At 38.9% G+C, this 21,241-nt stretch overlaps 1 protein-coding gene across 1 annotated transcript; it reads left to right on the forward strand.

Annotated features, from left to right (window-relative positions):
• The first annotated feature begins 1,374 nt into the window (after positions 1-1,374).
• On the forward strand, positions 1,375-13,328 carry LOC135203948 (mucin-2-like). The gene is made up of 2 exons (XM_064233878.1): positions 1,375-3,406; positions 13,129-13,328. The coding sequence occupies exons 1-2, from the start codon at positions 1,375-1,377 to the stop codon at positions 13,326-13,328; spliced, it is 2,232 nt and encodes a 743-aa protein (XP_064089948.1).
• The last annotated feature ends 7,913 nt before the right edge of the window (positions 13,329-21,241 follow it).

Consider the following 21,241-nt stretch of genomic DNA (forward strand, 5'->3'; position numbering starts at 1 on the left):
ACTCCTCCAGGCCTCGCCATGTAGCACCAACCAGTCACTCTCCAGCCTTCCATGTACCCCAAACCAGTCACTTCTCCAGCCTCCATGTACACCCAAACCAGTCACTCTCTATCCGCCATGTACACCAAACCAGTCCTCTCCTGCCTCCCTGTACACCAAACCAGTCCACTCTCTGCCTCCCTCCATGTAACACCAACCAGTCCAAATTCTCGCCTTCTCCTGCCTCATGTACACCAACCAGTCATTCTCCAGCCTCCATGTACGCACCAAACCAAGTTCACTCCCTCCAGCCTCCATGTACACACACCAAAGTCAAACTCTCGCCAGCCTCCATGTTACCACAAACCAGTCCACTCTCCTGCCTCCATTTACACCAAACCAGTCATTCTCCAGTCTCCATGTACCGCCAAACCAGTCACTCCCAGCTTCCATGTACACCAAACCAGTCACTCTCCTGCCTCCTGTAAACCAAACCAGTCATCTCTCCAGCTCAATGTACAACCAAAAACCAGTCACTCTCCACCTCCATGTACACCAAACAAGTCACTCTCCTGCCTCTCATGTAAACAAAACCAGTCATTCATCCGCTCCATGTAACCAACCAGTCCACTCTCCAGCCTCCCCCATGTACAGCCAAACCAGTCACTCTCCACCTCCATGTACCTAAACCAGTCATTCTCCAGCCTCCATGTACACCAAACCAGTCATTCTCCAGCCTCCATGTACACCAAACCAGTCACTCTCCAGGTTCCATGTACACCAAACCAGTCATACTCCAGCCTCCATGTACACCAAATCAGTCACTCTCCAGCCTCCATGCACACCAAACCAATCATTCTCCAGCCTCCATGTACACCAAACCAGTCACTCTCCTGCCTCCATGTACACAAAACCAGTCACTCTCCAGCCTCCATGTACACCAAACCAGTCAATCTCCAGCCTCCATGCACACCAAACCAGTCATTCTCCAGCCTTCATGTGCACCAAACCAGTCACTCTCCAGTCTCCATGTACACCAAACAAGTCACTCTCCAGCCTCCATGTACACCAAACCAGTCACTCTCCAGCCTCCATGTACACCAAACCAGTAACTCTCATGCCTCCATGTACACCAAACCAGTCACTCTTCTGCCGCCATGTACACCAAACCAGTCACTCTCCAGCTGCCATGTACACCAAACCAGTCACTCTCTAGCTGCCATGTACACCAAACCAGTCACTCTCCAGCCGCCATGTACACCAAACCAGTCACTCTCCAGCTGCCATGTACACCAAACTAGTCACTCTCCTGCCTCCATGTACACCAAACCATCATCCATATACCAAACCAGCACTCTCCTGCCTCCATGACACCAAACCAGACTCTCCACCTCCATGTACCACCACAGCACTCCACGGCCGTACACACATCTCCTGCCTCCATGTACACCAAACCAGTCACTCTCCTGCCTCCATGTACACCAAACCAGTCACTCTCCTGCCTCCATGTACACCAAACCAGTCACTCTCCTGCCGCCATGTACACCAAACCAGTCACTCTCCAGTCTCCATGTACACCAAACCAGTCACTCTCCTGCCTCCATGTACACCAAACCAGTCACTCTTCTGCCGCCATGTACACCAAACCAGTCACTCTCCAGTCTCCATGTACACCAAACCAGTCACTCTCCTGCCTCCATGTACACCAAACCAATCACTCTCCTGCCGCCATGTACACCAAACCAGTCACTCTCCAGCCTCCATGTACACCAAACCAGTCACTCTCCTGCCTCCATGTACACCAAACCAGTCACTCTCCTGCCTCCATGTACACCAAACCAGTCACTCTCTTGCCTCCATGTACATCAAACAAGTCACTCTCCAGCCTCCATGTACACCAAACCAGTCACTCTCCTGCCTCCATGTACACCAAACCAATCACTCTCCAGCCTCCATGTACACCAAACCAGTCACTCTCCAGCCTCCATGTACTCCAAACCAGTTACTCTCCTGCTTCCATGTACACCAAACCAGTCACTCTCCTGTCGCCATGTACACCAAACCAGTCACTCTCCAGCCTCCATGTACACCAAACCAGCCACTCTCCTGCCTCCATGTACACCAAACCAGCCACTCTCCTGTCTCCTTGTACACCAAACCAGTCACTCTCCTGCCTCCATGTACACCAAACCAGTCACTCTCCTGCCTCCATGTACACCAAACCAGTCACTCTCCTGTCTCCTTGTACACCAAACCAGTCACTCTCCTGCCTCCATGTACACCAAACCAGTCACTCTCCTGTCTCCTTATACACCAAACCAGTCACTCCCTGCCTCCTTGTACAACCAAAACCAGCCCACTCTTCGCTGCTCATGTACAGCAAACCAGTCACTCTCCTGCCTCCATGTACACAAACCAGTCACTCTCCTGTCTCCTTGTACACCAAACCAGCCACTCTCCCTGCCATCCATGTACCCAAACCAGTCACTCATCACCTATCTCCTGCCCTCCATTGGGTACAGTACACCAAACCAGTCATCTCCTGCCTCCATGTACATCAAACCAGTCACTTCCCTGGCTCCTTGTTCATCTCCTGCCCTCATGCACAAACCAGTCACTCTCCTGCCTCCATGGTACACCAAACCAAGTCACTCTTGTACCAGCTCCATGTCCTACACCAAAAAACAGTCCACCTGCCTCCAAAGACCTCCCCATGTACCACAAACCAGTCACTCTCCTCCTCCATGTACAGCAAACCAGTCACTCTCCTGCCTCCATGTACACCAAACCAGTCACTCTCCTGTCTCCTTGTACACCAAACCAGCCACTCTCCTGCCTCCATGTACACCAAACCAGTCACTCTCCTGCCTCCATGTACACCAAACCAGTCACTCTCCTGTCTCCTTGTACACCAAACCAGTCACTCTCCTGCCTCCATGTACACCAAACCAGTCACTCTCCTGTCTCCTTGTACACCAAAACAGCCACTCTCCTGCCTCCCCATCTACATCAACCAGTCACTCTCCTGCCGCCATGTACCCAACCAAACCACCCCTCTCCTGCCACCAGTACACCCAAAAACAAGCCACTTCCCTGCCTCCATGTACCACCAAACCAGTCACTCTCCTGCCGCCCATACACACAAACCAGTCACCCTCTCCTGCCACCATGTACACCAAACAATCACCTCCAGCCTCCATGTACACCAAACCAGTCACCTCCTCCTGCCCACCATGTACACCAAACCAATCACTCTCCAGCCTCCATGTACACCAAACCAGTCACTCTCCAGCCTCCATGTACACCAAACCAGTCACTCTCCTGTCTCCTTGTACACCAAACCAGCCACTCTCCAGCCTCCATGTACACCAAACCAGTCACTCTCCTGTCTCCTTGTACACCAAACCAGTCACTCTCCAGCCTCCATGTACACTAAACAAATCACTCTCCTGCCTACATATACTAACACAAACCTCACTTCCATTTCAGTAACTTATCTTCTAAACCATTCATTCTCAACACTCTCGACATTGGTGCTAAGAAATGCCCCTCAATGGCAGATGAGCCTCCTCTCCTCAGGCAAATGGCAATCATGTTTTTCACTCCTGTGGGATGTTGGGAAAAGAAAATAATAGCAGCACCCCCCCCCCCCCTTCCATTCCACCGTAGTGTGAAAGTCACTAAATAGCCGTGGGTAGGGGATTTGAAGCCTTATGCTTATATAATTTAGTGATATTGCAAAAAGCCCAAAAAGAAGTGTGTATATATATGTAATAAATAATTTGTATGTATAATATATATATGTGTGTGTATACACATAAGTATATATATAGTATAGCATATGTGTGCATATATATATATATATATATATATATATATATATATATATATATATTTCAGCAAACATACGTGTATTCCAATGGGCTTTTGATATGCTCATTGCTTAACAGTTCCTAATCTCAACTTTCCCCATATATATTCTTCCGATAAATAAGACAAAGGGCCGTTAAAAGAGAGTAAGAGCAAGAGGCAGCCTCTCTCCCACACTGTATCTCAAAACTCTTCTCTAGGCCTATGTAATTTCCAAGGCCTATATAATTTAGGTTACGTCTCTATTCTATATCACTTCAAGATCTGATCTGTTACGAAATTTCCAGATCTGATCCTTTCCTAACCCCCTTTTTTTTAATCTCTCTCTCTCTCTCTCTCTCTCTCTCTCTCTCTCTCTCAATAGCAAAGGGAAACAGTGGCGGGAGTCTCTTCTGTTGAAGGTTCGGCCCACCAACACAATGGGTGTCAGCGAGGATAAAATGATCAAACATTCTGCTATCCGAACGAAACATTGTGACGTCAGCGCCGCTGGTTTCCGCTTGCAAGAGGCAGCTCAAGCAACCCTTCGTTACTTACGGCTGACATTTCATGATTTTCAGTGCACTGAGAGCCCAGCCATGGGCTAAACAGCAACATATTCAAGTGGCTTCCGAGGGCGGTATCCTACAGAACGAAACGAGTGACTATCGACGAAAACCTCCGGGAAACTTTCGGTCGCGGTTTCCTTTTATTCGTGAAAAGTACAACTCGCCGGCCTGAAAAATGGCCCAATCTTCAAAACAATGAATGATAAAACATTTCCTATAATTCTCTCCCCGTCATAAATAATTTTCGCCCTCGTCTTCTGTAAACAAATGACTCACGATTGGCACACGAGTCGTATAATGCCGTGCGTCTTATCGAGGTCGAGAGGGCCAATCATAGTTTTGGGTGAAAACTCATCTCTTTTTACAACAAAATTTCAATGGCGGATGGTTCAGGGAGTGATGCCATACGCCGATCCCTCAATTAAATCCCCCCCCCCCTTCCAACCTACCCCTCATCTCCAGTCCCCCGGAGTCCTCTTCTACTACCTACCCTCTCCTAACTCCTTCTTCCCTCCCTTCCAACAACTCTCACTCCCCTCCACCATCTCTCTCTCTCTCTCTCTCTCTCTGTTCTGCCGAGACGCAACATATTGTTATTATTGTTTTCCCTATTTCTCTTTCGAGTTGATGCTTCTCCTCGTCAGATATTCAGAATCGAGACACGCCGTCCTTCCTCTTGTCTTCCTATTGTTCCTCCTGAATCACGCCTACAAAAGGAGGAATGAGAGGATAAAGAGGAAGAGGGGTAAAAAGGAATAGCTCTATCTCAATACTTAGGAGGGTAAGGAACAGGAAGAAAAAGAGGAAGAGGATAAAGAGGAAGAGGAGAAAAAAGCAATAATTCTATCTCAGTAATTAGGAGGATAAGGAAAAGGAAGAAAAAGAGGGAGAGGATTATGAGGAAGAGGAGAAAAGAGAAAGAATTCTATCTCAAAACTTAAGAAGAGAAGGTAAAGGAGGAAAAATAGGTAGAGGATAAAGAGGAAGAGGAGAAAAAAAGGAATAATTATTTCAATACCTAAGAGGATAAGGAAAAACAAAAAGAGGGAGATGAGAAAAGAGTAATAACTCTATTTCAATACATAGGAGGAAAAGGAATAGGAGGAAAAAGAAAAGATGATAAAGAGGAAGAGGAGAAAAAAGGAATAACTCTATTTCAGTACTTAGGAGGATAAGGAAATGGAGGAAAGAGAGGAAGAAGGAAAAAATTAATATCTCTATCTCATCAATGCTAGACGGAGAAGGAATAGGAGGAGGAGGAAAAAAGAGAAAGAGGACAAAGAAAAAGAGGAAGAAGAGAAAGAGGAATGGGAGGAGGAGGAGAAAAAAGAGAAGAGGCATAAGAGAATGAGGAAGAGGAGAAAAAAGAGAAAGAGGAAAAAGAGAAAAAGGAATAGGAGAAAAAAGAGAAAGAGGAAAAAGAGAATGCGAAATAGGAGAATGAGGAAAAAAGAGAAAGAGGAAAAAGATAAAGAGGAAAAAAGAGAAAGGATGAAAGAGAAAGAGAAAAAGAAAAAGGAATAAGAGGAGGAGGAAAAAAGAGAAAGAGGAAAAAAGAAAAAGGAATAGGAGGAGGAAAAAAGGAAAAGAGGAAAAAGAAAGAGGAATAGGAGGAGGAAAAGAGAAAGAGGAAAAAAAGAAAGAGGAATAGGAAGAGGAGGAAAAAGAGAAATAAGAATAGGAAGGGGAGGAAAAAGCGAAAGAGGAATAGGAGGAGGAAGAAGAGGAAGATGGAAAAACAGAAACAGGAATAGGAGGAGGAGGAGGAGGAGGAGGAGGAGGAGAGAGAGAGAAAGAGAATGAGGAATAATAGGAGGAGGAGGAGGAGGAGGAGGAGGAGGAGGAGAAAAAGGAAAAAGAGAAAGAGGAATAGGAGGAGGAGGAGGAGGAGAAAAAGTAAAAGGAAAAATAGAAAGAGGAATAGGAGGAGTAGGAGAAGGAGGAGAAAAAGGAGGAATGTCTGTCTCAATACTTTTCGATATTCAAAAGTGACAGTAAGGCAGTGGCGGCGAGAGGTTATAAAATATGATCGAGACAGGCAGGGAGACAGGAAATCGCCCCGCCGAGAGCAACATTGGACGGGAGATGGGAGGGAAAATTCACAGTGTGACGGTAAATATCGAATTTCAGAAAATTTATAGTTCTGTACGATTCTCCGGCAGAGAGAGAGAGAGAGAGAGAGAGAGAGAGAGATGGGGGGGAGGAGGGTATAGGTGTGTGTGTGTGTGTGTGTTTGAGGGGGAGGGAAAGGATGGAAAGGGAATTAGCCCACCCGGGTAAAACGGAAAAGGAGAGAGAGAGAGAGAGATAGAGAGAGAGAGAGAGAGAGAGAGATTGAAGAGGCGCTCGTTATATTTTCTATTGTGACTGGATTTTCCTATGGCTACCATATCTTGATCATTTCCCAGCACAGTTTTAACTCTGAATTATGCGTGTGTTCTCTCTCTCTCTCTCTCTCTCTCTTTCTCTCTTTATAAGACAGGAATTTCAACAATGGTATCGGACATTCTTTTTTTATTTCTTCAACAGACACGCATCTCGTCGCAGATAACAGAATTTATTTATGTTATCCTTCCCCTTCGTTTTTTCTTTTTTTCATTTTCTCTATTTCCATCTGATAAGAATTTCATAAAAAAAGGCTGACCTTTTTTTTTTTCTCCATACGTCAGATACGAATTTCATCAGATACATGTTTTTTTTTCGTTATAGTTTTTGTTTTAGACCGAATTTCAACAAAGCTGTGATTTTTTGTTTGTTCATCGGGCATAAATAGAAAAAAAGAAGAACAAAAATATATCATATATATATGTAGATATATAAGTATATATATATAATAATATATATATATATATATATATATATATATATATACATATATATCTATATACTATATAATATATATATATACTATATACTATATATATAATATATATATATATAATATATATTATATATATAGATATATATATATATATATCACGGGAGTCACTTCTTTCGTTAGACATGAAATCGACAAAGAATGTATCATTTCTTTTTTTCTACGCGTGAAATGTGGATTTTCAATCAGATAAAGGGATTTCTTCTTATGACCAGAAGCGACGTAGAACAAATAAATTCCTTTTTCGAAATTCCATCTGATACAGATTTGAAAAATATATCCTTTTTTTTATCATACTCGAATTTCTTCAAAGATAACGATCCCCGCCCACCCACCCACCCCTCCCCCCCCAACCGAAAATTTTAGCAAATATTTATTTTCTCGTGCCTTCAGCACGATACCTCGATACTTATGTTGGAAAAGCCAAAATCTCATGAAACCTTTTTTCCGTTCAAATATCACTTTTAAACAGTACGAGTTTTCATTGGCCCTCTTTTTTTTTTTTTTTTTTTTTTTTTTTTTTTTTTTTTTTTTTTTTTTTTTTTTTTTTTTTTTTATTAGTACATGAAAATGTATTGTTTTTCGAATAAATATCCTTGACTAGGAACCGCTCCTAAATCCTTAATCTAATTTTCGGAATTTTTCTAGATCTGTACGGTCAGGTCGTATATGCCTCTTTGTTTTTCAAAATGTATTGTTTTCGAACTAATCATCTATGAGCAGGTGTGGGTGGTTACTTTAATATCTCTAATCTAGCCACGGGGGTTTTTCATTTCTTTAAAGTGAATTAGACCTTATACTATTCCTGTAATGTCAGTTTGCATAATAAGCCTACTTGTACTATGTTTTTGGTCTGTTCTGATCAGTCTTGCCTCAAGTAAAGGGTCGTGTAGGCCGAAAGATCTCGGCATTTTTCGTCTTTTCATTTTCCTCCGTGGCATTACCTTTATACATAGCATCACGTTTTATATATTTCGTGATCAAGTTATTCATATATATATATATATATATATATATATATATATATATAATTTCAAGTAAGCTTATTAGTTACATTGAAAGGATTTTACGCGGGAAAAACAAGGTCCTTTGAAAATTACTAAAATTCAATCAGTATCCACAAATAAATCTTACGAAAACAAAATTAACCGTTGACTGATTTATATGAACTGGCGTCAAAACAAGAAAGGTCATCTACTAAAAAAGAAAAAAAATATTACAGTAGACCATTAGTGAGTCGCAGTCGGCGTCTTCTCCTGGATTTGTGTGATTGATCAAAATCCCTCTGACAAAGAAGGAATAAAAAAAAAAACTCAAAGAAATATGGATGAATGCGGGAATATGGAGAAACAATTTTTCTTCCCTCTATCTATAAGACTCTCAGAGCTGAATGGATTACTGACGAGAGCAAACAAAAAAATAAATAAATGGAAAAGTAATATGAGAGTATAGGAGTATTCATAACTGAGTAAAATGTAGATTCGGTAGCAATTTATTATGGCTGTGCCCTTCGTTTTGTACAGATAGTTTTAATATCCAAGTAAAATCATTTAAGGAGGTATAAGAAAACTGAAGAGAGACAGAGATAAGAGCGGCCAAGAATAATGTAAGGTCCATTCCTGAAAATAATTATAAAAGCATAAACTGTTACATGTGTATACAAATATATATATATATATATCTATATATTATATATATATATATATATAGATATATATATATATATATATATAATATATAGAGAGAGAGAGAGAGAGAGAGAGAGAGAGAGAGAGAGAGAGAAAGTAAATTAGAAGGAAAAAACCACTAAGGTGGAATAAAGGATTATTTTCAACATAGGCTGACAGATTACATCAAAGCATTTCGGTAAATGTTTGTAGGTTCCATCATATCCAGATTCTACACCATTCAATGAGAGAGAGAGAGAGAGAGAGAGAGAGAGAGAGAGAGAGAGAGAGAGACTTTGTTGAAAGCGGGTGTGGTTTCCATGTGCGTAGATGAGAGGGGGAGGGGGGTGAAAGATGCATGATAGGGTATAATACAGGGAAAGACAAGAGCAAGAGTAAAAAGAAAGAAAGGAGATCCACGCAGAAAGAGAGAGAGAGAGAGAGAGAGAGAGGGGCGACATGGAGTCCATCGCAATATGTTACCACTGGACCATCTCAAAAGCTGTCGAGGCGTCATCATCCACGGCAGAGGGAGGGAAGGGAGGAACGATGAAGGGAGGGAGAGGGAGATGGAGGGGTACGGGGAGGGGGAGGGAGTGAGTAAGGGAGTTGATGTTCAACTTTGATTTGATGACCCCCAAATACCCTCCCCCTTCCACTCGTCGCGAGAGACGATGAGGATGAGGAGGAGGAGGAGAGGAGAGAGGGGGAGGGGAGGGAGGATGAGGGGGGAGGGGAGGGGAGGGGAGGGGTAGGAAGGAGGGAAGGGACGAGTTGACAGAAACCGGTTCTCTCCGAGCTGGAAGGTTGTTCGCCCGAATTAAATCAGCTGACGGACTTTCAAAGTTGGATATCCCCCCCCCCCCCCCCCCCCCCCGAGAAAAAATGTTGGGGATCAGAGGAATGGGAAGACAGGTTAAGAATCAAATAACCAAAGATTCTCTTTAAAGCAAATATCAACTTTTATCTTGCAACCGAATTGGTGAATGTGACCGGGATTTTTATTGCAGTGAAATTTGACGCAATGATTAATGTCCATAACCACTGCGCTTCTAATATTATTATTATATTATCATTATTAACAAGAAGAAGAAGATGAACCCTCTTCACAAGGAACAAGCCCACAGGGGCCACTGGCATGAGGTTAAAACTTCCAAAAGAATATGGCGTTCTTATCGTCAACTCAATCACTGCCAAAATCAGAAGTGTGGTTACACTACCTCTTTTCAGAACATTCACTTTCGGATAAATTTCGTTTATTTCTGAGTAACAAGGTTCGTGTTTTCTTAAGTGGCTTGACACCCGCCAGGATGGCTACTCTTGCGCTGACAATTTCTAGGTAAATCATCCGCGGATGTTTGTGGCACAAGACATCATACAAATCAGTCAATCAATCCTAGGATTGGTTTGTTTCGTAAATCTTCTTCCTTCCCTTCTCAAACCCGGTAATTTCTCGATGATTAATAAAACCTAATGGTTTATCATATTTTATTTACCTCCATTGTCATTCCTCTTACATTTCTATACATTTTTCTTCGTCAACTCTTTGTAACTGCCAACACTTCCAAGTTTTAAATGCATAAAAAAAATAACTCAATAAGAATTTGTTAATTACGCTGTGGCATCGTCTACCTGGACTTGGGTAACCTGTGACGTCATGACAACATTACATAATCACCTGCTATCCTGCGTGCTGATATTCCTCGTTTTACATACAAGAGGATTCTGAATCATCTTTCCCCGGCGTGTAATAAAAGGACTAAAAGGACTAAAAGGACTAAAAGTACTAAAAGGACTAAAAGTACTAAAAGTACTAAAAGGACTAAAAGGACTAACCTACCTTTCATCAGCATATGCTGAAGTACTGGCTGTTAGGTTTCCGTCAGTTCTGTTGATTATTATACAAATAATGATGAAATAAAATTCTCGAGCTAGCTAATTTCTTATTTTCCGTTTGAATGCTGTAACGCACGACTTCATAAGAGAAGAAAACGAAGAAGAAAATGATTAACAAACGAAAAGGAAATCAGAACTCAAGAAATACCTCTTGACAATCGTAAACTGTGTGAAATTAATAATAAAAAAAACCATGGTGACCTAGGGTTCTTCTACATGGCCTATTTTGTTCTTATATGTTATCATGCTTGATTGCGACAGATGTGAAATCCCTTCTTTCAATCAAGTTTCACTAAACTGGTCACATTAGCGGTCCATTACGGGAGGTCTTCCATCCATGTAATTTGAAAAAGTACGGTACATTCTATGCATTAATGTTATGGACATTGAGACTCGTCAGTTCAAGTCACCGAGATACGAGATTGAATCGCCAAGTACAGTAACTCCTCTTAAACTTATTTATATATTTATTTATCTTTTTAGTTCCCTATCTAATCTTAGCAAGATGTTGTAGCCTAGATGTTGTAACGCCAGTTTTAATAGCCAAAATTCAATCAGTCATTAGACATAATTCTCTGACGTTTTCGGTTGTCCGATGACTCGAGTATATCTACAATCTCCATCGCTATCTTCATCTTGTCTTTGCTCTGATTTTCTCATTTTTCCCACACTCTCCCATTTCAACCATAGGTTACTTTTAAGTTTCCTTGCCATGTTCAGAAATTTTTGGTCTAATAATGCTGTTTATATGAAGCAGGCCTTATGCCCGCGAAGGATCTTGCTCTTGGAGCAACCGGTGAAGTGAGTCATAAAACGCCATACACATTAATGCATGAGAAAGAGACTGGATATGTTATAATCGAATGAATCGTTATCCTGACTGAAATTCATACGGTACGAGAAGAGAGAGATAGAAAACGGAATGTTATACTCAAACTAATTATATATTACCTAGCTTGGAATTCAGATACCATGAGACCACCTCATTCATACGTTACAAGACAACGACGGAGATCACGTGACTTAATCGTAACTCATTCGTAATCCGCAACGAAATGGGGCCATTGCTTCCTCTCGGAGACGGTAAAGAAGAAGAAACTCCCCTTTTACTCATTTCCATTCAAAAGGAAACGAATAAGTCATAACAAGCAGTAAATTTCGTCTCCACACACTGGCCCTCTGGAAAGCAATCTATATGCATATTTGCATAAATATTCATATACGTTTTATGTGCACTGGAATATGCTCACATATGTATTTGGGAAGATTCAGATTTCTATAGTCACTGTGTATAAGTGCATGCAATTTTATTTAGTCTACATGTAGATAAGTGTCCACAAACCCACAAACATACATAACTACGTGCACCTCTACAGTAGTGTTTTATATGCATACAGTATACATATATGCTTACATATATATATATATATATATATATATATATATAATATACTGGTATATATATACTCTATATATATACCAGCATATATACATTTATATATGCATGTATATATATAATATATATACCAGAATATATATATATATATATATATATATATATATATATATATATATATATATATAAAAAAGTGCTCACGTCAATATATGCATACATACATATCCCCAGTTCCTCAGCCAAGAAAACAAAATTTACATACAAGAAATTTGTCAAAATCTGACCACTCTCCCTTAGCGATCCATACCCGATGATGGCTCATGAATGTCTAAAGAGAACTGCTCCCGGACTTATCTAGCAAAAAAAAGAAAAAAGAGAGAGAGAGATAGAGAGAGAGGGGGGTGGGGGGTGGGTGGGGGCCTTTTAGAAGTGGACTTATTTAGCAATAAACAAATACAAAACAGAGAGAGAGGGGAGGGGTTGAGATTTAAAAAGTGGACGTATATAGCAAATGAACAAAAACAAAACAGAGAGAGAGAGAGAGAGAGAGAGAGAGAGAGAAATCTAGAAATTTTTTTTAGTTAATTGGTCAATCTTATTCGAATAAAAGATATATCTGACACCAAAAGTGGATATCATTAGATCGACCCAATTTTAAAACTGGAAGCGATAAATAATTTCTATTAATTCGCAAACTTTGGTTTTGTTTACGCCATCTATGATAAGTGGAAGAGAAAAATCGACTTACGATATCTCTCTAGAGGTCCGGGACTTCTGGTTAGGTTTTCGAGGGGGGTGGGGGGGGGGGGTGTCTGTCAGTCCATGTATGGAGGGGGCCTAGAATGACATCCCCCATCATCCATGTTCTACCCCGAATAAACCATTGGTCCCCAGCACCTCCACCTCCCTGGATCTCCCCCTCCCCCTTTCCCCCCATGCACAACCACCTCCCAGGGTCTCCCCCTTCCTCCTCTCCTCCCCCTTCCCTCTCCTCCTCCTACTTCTCATTCAAATCGCCTCGCTCCGATATCCATGGAGTCTTCAAGATGAATAATCTTTCTTTGAGATTTTTTGGGGAAAGATGCTATACTTGAACTGAATATAAATTATGGTATAGTCTCAATAGCAGCTTCGTTGAGAGAAGAAACTGTTCGGATTTACATGTCTCCAGGGTTCTCTCTCTCTCTCTCTCTCTCTCTCTCTCTCTCTCTCGTCTCTCTCTCTCTCCCCTAAAATCTCCTCCTTCTCGTCTCTCTCTCTCTCTTGGACGGACACTTACACACAAGCATACAAGATAAGATGGAAGTCTTGGTATTCATTTTTTGGAGGGGTGGAGGGAGAAAAATAGAATAAAGATAATGGAGAGAGGGTGCGTGTATATAGTATATTATATATATATATATATATATATATATATATATATATAGTATATATGGGTACTTATGTATTCGTGTATACATTATGTATATTATCAGTCTTGGTAATGCTTAACTTCTCGAGTAAGGCAAGTAATAGCTGCCACTGAAGTCATTTTATATATATATATATATATATATATATATATATATATATATATATGAGTGTGTGTGTTAGTGGAAATATCATAGAAAAAACAAAAGAGATGGAACATTTAAAACTGCCTAACGAGACTTAAGTGAAGTTGCTCAATTAAAATGCATTTGCATCTACTTTAAAGTTTCACGGGCCGCGGTTTATACAACATTATACCGAGACCACCGAGAGATATCATTTTTTTTTTTACTTTTTTTTCGGAGAAGAGATTGCCCAGATACTTATAAAAATATGTATTCATATCTCTGATAAAAACACCAATCTACTAGATGGAAATATTAATTCAATTCGTTTTGGAGAACTCTCTTCAACACTGTTTAAAAATATCCGTTCATATTCCTCTTATATTCTTCGACAGTATTTCTATCAGTAAAATCTTATTCCTTCTTTCAAAAGGAGCCAAAGTTAACCCTCGCGATGAAAGAACTTTCAAAACTTTCCCTATATACATTTTTAAAACTAATTCTACGTCCATTAAGATTACGCTTCAAACCATTTGCTATTCTTTAGTTTTGCAAGGACGGTTACACAGCATAACCAACCACGTTTAAAACAAAATATATTTTTCCGGATAAAATCAAATAAGGACAAAAAACCTGACGAATGAACTCTGACTTCATGAAAGTCCATCTTTCGTTGCGCAAAGTCAGCAAATTCTACCCAGAAGACTAAAACTAAAAGTCGCGTAAACAAAACAATGACCGCTCAGAATTTTTCAAGCAAACACTTTATTCTTGATCTGTTGCCATAAGCAGTTGCCATAAGCAGTGCTGAATGACCATGAGGTCATTCAGCACTGAAACGTAAATTGCGAGTAGAATGGTTTGAAAGGTGTAACATGAAGTTAACCTCGCAGTTGCACTATAAATCAAGTTTTAGGAGAGGGTGGAAATTAAGATGGAAGAAAGAGAATATGAAAGGAGGTACAGTAAAAGGAATGAAAGGGTTGCAGCTAGGGGCCGAAGGGACGTTGCATAGAACCTAAAGTGATGCCCTACAGTGCACGGCATGAGGTGCACTGACGATACTATCCCCACACGGGGTTGTTGCTGTAACCATATTGCTGTTTCGTAACTTATGCGGTGTCTGTCTGTCTGTTTGTCTGTCTGTTTTATGATCAAAGTAACCTATCACTAATTCACGAAATTCTATAATATTCAAAACAAAATTGAAAACCTTATAAGCCAAATATTGTTTAAGATCCAAACACTAAAATTTTCACATTAAACATACGATCACTTCGTAAACTATTACCTCTCTCTCTCTCTCTCTCTCTCTCTCTCTCTCTTTCTTCTCTCTCTCTCTCTCTCTCTCTCAAAAACACACACATAAACACCCACATATACTATAACACGCCCTTTTATGGTGTCCATATGCAAATATTACCGTATAGTACTTGTTTGCAATTTAATCGCTTTACTAAAACTGAGAAAGACTAGGTTTATTCACTTAGGTATATTTTGTTAGCAAAATCAACGTCGAAAATTATTTAGTAGATTATTAAACATGAAACGAAGACAACTGCAAGTGTTCTTCGTAAGAATCTCTCTTTCATCCTTAAACAAGCGAAGGAACGATAAAATGTCTTTATCAAACAGATAACGAGAGAAAAGGCGAATCTGAAGATCCAAGAGAGAGAGAGAGAGAGAGAGAGAGAGAGAGAGAGAGAGAGAGAGAGAGAGAGAGAGCAGCCACTATAACTCAACATGAAGGTCAGTATTCTGTACAAAAATCTCAACTGGAGTGAGACTATAAGGTAACGCATGAGAGTTAAGGAATGAAAAAGATAAATGATCAAAAATAAATATGAAAAGGAATTTTCTTTAAAGAAACAAAAAGAAAAAAATTGAGACAGGGAAAAAAAATCCGAAAAGAAAAGGAGTAAAGAATATCACCTTTTACCGTCTACCGGAATTATCTACAGACAGTGCATATAGAAATGACAAGTAAAGACGTATCTAAAAGATGACTGGTTGAGCCGAACTACTCTCTAATGTAGATTACAGATCAGAGAAATTAAAAATAAATTCGTTTTTTTGCTCTGCAATAGAGGAGCAGAATTTCAGTGTTTTGTGCACCCAACTTTTATTTGCATTAAAAATGATATATATTATTTTTGGTTGTGTGTGTGTGTGTGTATGTGTGTGTGTGTGTGCGCGCGCGCGTCTGTGATATGCAAATATACAAAGATATTAGCATAAAGCCTTATATCGAGAAACAGATATCAAATTCTCTTCGAGATATTTTCAAAGGAATTCTTTTATATAATACAAATGGTACTACAACTATTGTTATTAAAAAGATACAACTTTTCACAGCAGAACGGCAAAAACCTATAAACGTTTCAGCTATATTAATTATATATATGTGTATTTTTTTCTCATATATTTCCCTGATCATCAATCTCCCCTCAGGTGCAAGGAATGATACAAGTTCTCCGATATTCACGTAAGGAAAACGCGTTTATCAATAATAATTTAGGTTCCAATATGTCTTCGCCCTTTCAAGTATAAATATCAAGAGAGCTTTTACGTCTCTTCAACCTGATAAAAGGTCAGAGAAGTAAAGAGAATATATAAAACTGACTCAGCTAAAACGCATTTAATCATTCTTATTCGAAGAGCCTTACGGAAGAGATTCTATACGAAATCAGTACTGCCGGTAGCTTGTTACCATTATTAATATATTATTAATAAATTTCTACCTGACGTCGTGATCGAACGTAGAAATCTCAAGAGAAAGGTGCTACCACACAAATGTTAGGAACAGGTGGAATGTAAGTACCTCGCTGAAGCTAATTAAAAAAAAACTGCAAAATGTAAAAGCATTTAAAAAAAGGAACTGCGTAAATACTGAAAAATGCGACCTCGCTATACCATAAATACAGATACTGGAAAATACGACCTCACTAAACCGTAAATATAGATACTGAAAAATGCGACCTTGCTAAACCTTAAATACAAATACTGAAAAAATGTGACCTCCCTGAATATAAATAAAGCGCAAAATACGACAACTGGAACAAAAATGTTAGCTTGTAAAACAAAATATACCGGAAAAAACTGCAAGATCTCATCTCACTGAAATAATAATAATAAAAAAAGCTACTTAAAAATGAAGATCTCACTCATAAAATTACAGCTTGTAACCTCACTGTAAAAAAAAAAAAATGCAAATGCAACCTCCCGCAAAGAAAAAAATACTGTGGCATGAGAATTCATCGAACAACATTGCAAAATACCACGACAAAAAAAAAAAAAAAAAAAAATCGCGCCAGAGTTGCCCACCTCACTTGAACAAACCTAAAAATTACTGCAGAATGGAGTCTCACTGATTTAAAAATAGTGCAAAATGCAACTCACTGAAAAAAAAACTGCAAAAATGAAACTCACTGAACAAAAAAAACTGCAGAATGCGACCTTGCTGAACAGAAAAATTCTGCAAACGTGCCCTCGCCTATCAAAATATTGTAAAATTTGAACGAACTAAACAAAAACCAGCAAAATACAATTTACAATAATAATAATAATAAAAAAATACTGACAAAAGCTACCGCAAAATGCCACCTCACTGAATAAACAGTAAACAATGTGCGACCCCAATGGACAAAATTATTACTAAAACTTGTGACCTAATCTTGGTTTGTCGTCGTTAATGTGTTTAGGATTACGATGGCATTATGCCAGCAGCTGCTATCGTTCTTTAGAGCAACCGGTTAGGAAACTCAATTCAAGTTGCATTTTGATTTCTGAAATATTTCAAATTAGTGTCGAAACATGACGCACAGATGTTTGATTTCCGGGATTCAGTTGGCATTTTCTTTGTTTGGCTCTAGGTGTCTTCTTTCTTGCCTTATCTAGTATGCCTCTTCCTTGCACATGAACCTCAAAAGTGACTTTCAGAATGAGAAAAACAAGTTGGATAAAATTGGGAAGCAGAAATGGGAGAAAATTATAAGTGATGATTATCCTACTGAGATGCTTCAAGTAAAAGGGAAATACTCCTTTCGGCAAATCTTGTATAAGGAGGTCTTAGGGAATGTGTGTGTGAGGGATGAGGGGAGAGAGAGAGAGAGAGAGAGAGAGAGAGAGAGAGAGAGAGTTTATCTTCACAGAAATTACCACTTAACATTTATTTGTGATGATTTATGAACATTTTCGTAACAAGTTATTTTTTTTTAAATGGTAAAAACCGCAAAAAGCAAAAAAAAAAAAAAAAAAAAATCCAAAAAAAAAAAAAAAAAAAAAAAAAAAAAAAAAAAAAAAATTGAAATAGGGAATATGTCTATTTAACTATTATCTTTTAACTGCACACCCCTTCCATGCTATTTATATAAACCTCCCATTTCCTCCCCTACTGTGTTTTTAATTTGATTGAACGATTAAACGTAGCTGATGCGATACCATCACACAGTGAGAGAGAGAGAGAGAGAGAGAGAGAGTGAGAGAGCCTCCTAACCAGCCCAAACGCCCATTGTAACCACAGCCACCCTTCTCCCAACGCCGGCAAACAATGAGTTGTCTAACCTTGTGGTACACTGGTGCTACTAAACCTCACCCAACCTCATCCGTGTACCACTCACACACAACCTTCAACCCAGACCAATCAGCCGAACCTCGTCAGCAACCCCAAACCCCTTATCCCACCCAAAGAGGGAGACACCTTTTTTTTTCTTCTTTTTTTAATCACTTATCTCTTGACCGCATCGAAAACGTTCGCTTCCGTTCAAACGGGGAGGCTCTGAATGTTATGACTGATTTGATTGGTCTCCATTATCATTTATATATTCTGACCTAATCCCTTTTTATCTTATTATAACCTGGTTTTGAAGTTATAAAAACGAATCCCTTTTCAATAAACTTATATGCTCTTTAAATCCCTGTCTTTCTAATAACTTATTACTGAAGTTATAAAAAGTCATTTTTCAATAAACATACATACTCTTGTAATCCCAATTTTTCTCAATATAACCTGTTACTGAAGTTATAAAAACAAACCATTTTTCAATAAACTTATATACTCTTTAAATCCCTCTCTTTCTTATAACTTATATTATTGAAGTTATAAAAACAAAGCATTTTTAATAAACTAATATATACTATACTTTTAATCCTTTTTTTCTTATCATAACCTGTTATTAGTTACAAAAACAAATAATTTTTCAATAAACTTATATATTCTTTAAATCCCTCCCTTTCTCATAAATCATTATTTAAGTTATAAAAACAAAGCTTTTTTCAATAAACTTATATACATACTTTCAATCCCCTTTTTCTTATCATAACCTGTTATTAAAGTTATAAAAAAAGTCTTTTTCAATAAATATATACTCTTTCAATCCCTATTTTTCCTGATATAATCTGCTATTGAATTGATAAAGACAAGACGTTTTTCAATAAACATATACTCTCTTAATCCCTATATTTCTTATAACCTGGAATTGGAGTTATAAAAACAAGTCTTTTTCAATAAATATATACTACTCTTTTAGTCTCTATTATTATTGATATAACCTCTTATTGAAGTTACAAAAACAAACCATCTTTCAATAAATGACAAGACATTTTTAGTCGAGAGGAAATTACATTTAGCAGAACCGTCTCATTTTCTTTGCGAAACTACTTCCGGTCTGTCGTACTTCCGGTTGGATCGTTTTGTTTGTTTTGTTCGCCTCTTTTCCTTCTCCGTCCTAGTACAACTTTTGATTTGTCATGGAAAACTGTTTCGGATAATTCCTTATTATTTGGAGAAAAATTATATCACCTACCACTGAATGATTATATACCTCAACTTCGGAACTCTTACATTATCCTGAATGAGAGAGAGAGAGAGAGAGAGAGAGAGAGAGAGAGAGAGAGAGAGAGACTTCCATCTGTTGTAGTACTTTCATCTCTCAATAATTGGACATAAGTAACAACTAAAATATACTTTTATGTAGGAAATACTTTAAATTCGTAAAGATTAAAGCTTCATGATTTCTACTGAAACTTCCTTCATGTGTTTTCAACAACTATTCACATCATTTTAGATAAAATTGATAATGTTTACACATTTAGCATCCTTGACCATTATTTAATCATATATATTGTCTAATACTGGAAAAACCTATATATGTAATACTCTCTCTCTCTCTCTCTCTCTCTCTCTCTCTCTCTCTATTTGTCCAATTGCATTTTCCAAGACTTTGAAAAAAGCTAGATTCATCTCTCTCTCTTTTAAATGTCCTAAACTACAATTTATCGAATTACATTTTCCAAGACCTTTAAAAACAGCTAGGTTTATTCTCTCTCTCTCTCTCTCTCTCTCTCTCTCTCTCTCTCTCTCTCTTTGTCCAATTGCATTTTCCAAGACTTTGAAAAAAAAGCTAGATTCATATATATACTCTCTCTCTCTCTCTCTCTCTCTCTCTCTCTCTCTCTCTCTCTCTCTTAAATGTCCTAGATTACTATTTATCCATTTACTTTTTCCAAAACCTTGAAAAAAAAACAATATTTATTTATTATTATTCTCTCTCTCTCTCTCTCTCTCTCTCTCTCTCTCTCTCTCTCTATTTGTCCAATTGCATTTTCCAAGACTGAAAAAAGCTAGATTCATATATATACTCTCTCTCTCTGTCTCCCTCTCTCTCTTAAATGTCCTAGATTACTATTTATCCATTTACTTTTTCCAAAACCTTGATAAAAAACAATATTTATTTATTATTATTCTCTCTCTCACTCTCTCTCTCTCTCTCTCTCTCTCTCCACTTATTTGATTCCCTACACATCGATCGGTCCTGCAAATAAGTATATAAACCCCTATTTTCCTTACCCCATTTCTATATAACCGACCCACTTTTCACAGAGTTTCTGTAATAAATTTCCAAAAGTGAAAATGAAGTTTTGAAAGAGGTTCCCTGCCTCGCGGAGCCTCATAACCGACGCGAGAGAGAGTAAGAGATGAGAGAGAGAGAGAGAGAGAGAGAGAGTATGAAGTTAGTTAAGCGGTCGCCACATTAACGAAGAGATTGTGCGTATATATTTTTTCAGAAATTTCCACCCGTGAACATTTTTTTCACCACTCGTCTCTCGGCCCGGCACCCCTCTGCTTTGATAAGGCCTTGCCAGACGGCGTCGGAAGGAGCCTGATTTCACCTTATTTGCGACGTTTTCTCGCGTTTATCGGACGTTTTGTTCACGTCAGGTGAATCTGCGACGTGTATATTATCCATTGTAGACGCTGTAGGAGTTACAACGGAAGATATTTGTAAGGAAAGTAAGTAAATAGTGACTAACGATGGCGAACACAGCGTGGCGGCGTGTGGCAACCCAGCCGCATTTTACACTCCTCAGCCAGCTTATTAATAAAGTGACCAACGCCATTAAGGCACCATAAAGTTTAATAGGATCATTATATGCGTGCTGCCCGACTGCCCTCACCCGCCGAGAATTAATAA

The sequence above is a fragment of the Macrobrachium nipponense genome, chromosome 44, assembly GCF_015104395.2.
Source record: "Macrobrachium nipponense isolate FS-2020 chromosome 44, ASM1510439v2, whole genome shotgun sequence".
NCBI classification, from domain to species: Eukaryota; Metazoa; Arthropoda; class Malacostraca; order Decapoda; family Palaemonidae; genus Macrobrachium; species Macrobrachium nipponense.

Coding starts and splice junctions, on each gene's coding strand:
- LOC135203948 (XM_064233878.1), top strand. CDS start 1,375: ATGTACCACCACAGCACTCCACGGCCGTACACACATCTCCTGCCTCCA. Junction 3,407..13,128: donor AGTCACTCTCCAGCCTCCAT/GTACACTAAACA, acceptor ATTGGTCCCCAG/CACCTCCACCTCCCTGGATC.